At 37.0% G+C, this 3,142-nt stretch overlaps 1 protein-coding gene across 1 annotated transcript in view; it reads left to right on the top strand.

Moving 5' to 3' along the window:
- LOC106877465 (uncharacterized) overlaps positions 1-3,142 on the top strand; it is a 38,278-nt gene that overhangs the window by 5,384 nt on the left and 29,752 nt on the right. The window contains exon 4 of the mRNA XM_052978056.1: positions 723-791. Coding sequence (XP_052834016.1) covers positions 723-791 — 69 coding nt within the window. The remainder of the gene's footprint in view (positions 1-722; positions 792-3,142) is intronic.

Here is a 3,142-nt window from a genome sequence, read left to right as displayed (position 1 = left end):
CGGCCTTTTTTCAGTTTCCGTCTACCGAATCCACTCATAAGGCTTTGGTCGGCCGAGGTTAAAGTAGAAAACACTTGCCCAAGGTTCCACGCAGTGGGGGTGAACCCAGAACCATGTGGTTGGTAAGCAAGCTACTTACCACACAGCCACTTCTAACTTTCTCTACATAAACAACATTAGGTTCTCTTTAATCTTTGTCTTCTTGTGTTCTTCGCTCTCTCCTCATTCTTGCTCTCCACCTACTCTTTCCAGTCTTCTCTTCCAAATTCTATGTTGAGGTAGTTGTTGTTGTTCTTCTTCTTATCTTCTTTTTTCACATGGTTTCCTATAATTTCTGTCTCTTACATACAGAACATTATTCAATAATTTATCGCAATTACTTACTATATCAACTAAGCTCTATATTCGTGTTATATCTAATTTGATTGTGTCCAGACATGACAACGACTGTCAGTTATTTATCCACATTTCCACCAAAATTAATTTCTTCTTCTTCTTCTTCTTCTTCTTCTTCTTCTTCTTCTTCTTCTTCTTCTTCTTCTTCTTCTTCTTCTTCTTCTTCTTCTTCTTCTTCTTCTTCTTCTTCTTCTTCTTCTTCTTCTTCTTCTTCTTGGTGTTGTATTTTCCTATAATTTTGTTTCTTTACTTAAAGAACAATATTCAATATTTTTTATTGTAATTACTTACAATATCAAACTAAACAACATTTTTTCCTGCTTCAGAGTTCTTTACAAAACAATTTCGAGGATTGAAAAAGGAATGTTTCAAGGCCTTCACAGCTTACAGAAATTGTAAGATCCTTTAGTGTTATCGTTGATACATGACTAATGTAATGTGTTTTTAAATTAAATATCCCCGATTTCAGTGTTTCTCACGCTTTATTAGTGGAACTGATATTTAGTTTTCATATTCATGTTATATTTATTTGATTGTGTCCGAACATGATAGTTAATGGCAGTTGATATTTGTCTGCATCAAAATTTTATTTCTGAAAATGTATGTGTGTCTGCAATGATAATATAATACTTATGCTTTAGCTACACTTTCATTTCACATTGTTCTCTTGATTCTTGTGGTACCGTGTGGTTATTTACCCACACTTCCACCGAATGAAATTCTCATTCTCCTCCTCCTTCTTCTTTTTCTTCTCTCCTTCCTCCTCCTCCTTCTCCTTCTCATCCCATCCTCCGGCTCCGCTACCTGCTCCCCTGCTCCTCTTCCTCCTGCTCCCCTCCTTTTCTTCTTCTCCTTCATCTTTGTCATCTTATGTTCTTCGTTTCCGCCTCCATTTTGCTGACCACTTGCTTTCCAATCTTCTCTTCTGAATTATTTCTTATTGTTGTTGTTAATGTTGTTGCTGTTGTTGTTGTTGTGTTTGTTGTTGTTGTTGTTGTTGTTGTTGTTCTTCTTCTTCTTCTTCTTCTTCTTCTTCTTCTTCTTCTTCTTCTTCTTCTTCTTCTTCTTCTTCTTCTTCTTCTTCTGCTTTTCTATGTTAGCATAGAGAATGTCCTCAGTTAAATCAGTATTTGCAACCACTCCATGTCTTCACTGGTTGTGTCCTGGGCACTGTGCATATGATTCACTCTACCCATCTATTGACATAGATTTTGCTGGGGCGAAATGCATTGAGATAATATGTGAAAATGAAGTAAAGTTTTGGGAGGTAAACATGATTGATGCGGATCTCGTTCTTAGACTAAGCTACGACGGTGACGATTTAGACAACCATGACCTCAGTATATTCTGCCCGCCATTTCACAGACGTTTAGACCACCGACCATCACTTCAGCAGTGAGGAAAAGCACCGCTGGGCGCTGGTGTGGCTGGACCGTACCCACCCAACTGCCTGAAAATAAGAATTAGGTGAAGGGAATGATTGCACATGCAGTAGCAGCTAGCATAAGAACCACCTTGAAGAACCACATAGTAAACTTTATCTAGAAGCTATACATGCAGGTTCAAGGTGCAGCCATTTGTGTCGGTGTATCTGGAGATATTGCCAGCTCCTTCATGCCGACCTGTTGGGATAGAAAACTTAAGCAATCTTTGGCAAAACAGTCCACAACTCTTCTACTTTACAGTAGGGATGTAGATAACATTAATATCATAGTTAAGACCTTCTCTAGTAACGGTAATGTAGAAACTGATAGGAACATAATGGAAAGCTTCCAGCAAGTAGCCAACTCCATCCCCCAAAGTATCAAGGTGACTATAGATTATCCCACAAGGCACCCCAACAATAGGCTCCCCGTCCTTGTTACTGATCTTCACTTAGAGACTGTGAACAACAAAGTGCAACTCTTCCACTCCAATTACATGATTTAATTAGTAATTTAGTTCTCAACCTAATTAGTCTCATCGTTTTGGCAATGATGATCGAGTTGTAAGCTGCATTTGGAGCTAAAATAATTGGAAATTGGTTCTTTAAAGCAGTTATGTCAAACTATGTGAGGCCAAAATAGCAGCGTAAGGCGAAAAAGTGACTTTGAATCAAAATATCTGTTATTTTTGAAAGAAAATGTGTAGATTAATCAGATTTAAAAGAATGTCTTCATGGGGAAGACTCTTTTAGTGAAAATCCCATTTAAAAGAATCAACCAAGGCAAAAGCAGTGTGGCTTTTAGCGACGTAAAATTGGTATGTAACAATTGAATCCACGTCGAAGTGTTATAATGCTTCTGATATTTGTTTGCCAATAATTTCCAATAAAGTTTGATGAGCTCTCTTTATTCTTCATTTTCTTCGAAATTGTTCAAATTGTAAAGTCAATTTATAGGTACCCAGTATATATCTTCAACCAAAAGGTGAACATTGTTTTATGAGTTTTGAATATGATTCTTAAAGTTATGCACTGGTCTGAAGATGGTCAATGTTATTGTAATAATTAATATTTCATTTTTTTGAAAACCTTTTTTTATCATTACACTGCTACTGGAGTATATACTTTTACTATTCCTTGTTTCAGTTATTAGACTGCGGCCATGCTGGGGCACTACCTTCATGCGTTTACTTGAACAAATCATCCTTTATACTGAATTTTTAAAATCTGGCACTTAATCAGTCGGATACCTTTTGCGGAACCACTAACTTACGTGGGACGTAAACAAACCAATATTGGTTATCAAGCGTTGGTGGGGACAAA

This window comes from Octopus bimaculoides, chromosome 30 (genome assembly GCF_001194135.2).
Source record: "Octopus bimaculoides isolate UCB-OBI-ISO-001 chromosome 30, ASM119413v2, whole genome shotgun sequence".
In the NCBI taxonomy this organism is placed as follows: domain Eukaryota; kingdom Metazoa; phylum Mollusca; class Cephalopoda; order Octopoda; family Octopodidae; genus Octopus; species Octopus bimaculoides.
This window is presented reverse-complemented; position numbering and strand designations above follow the sequence as displayed.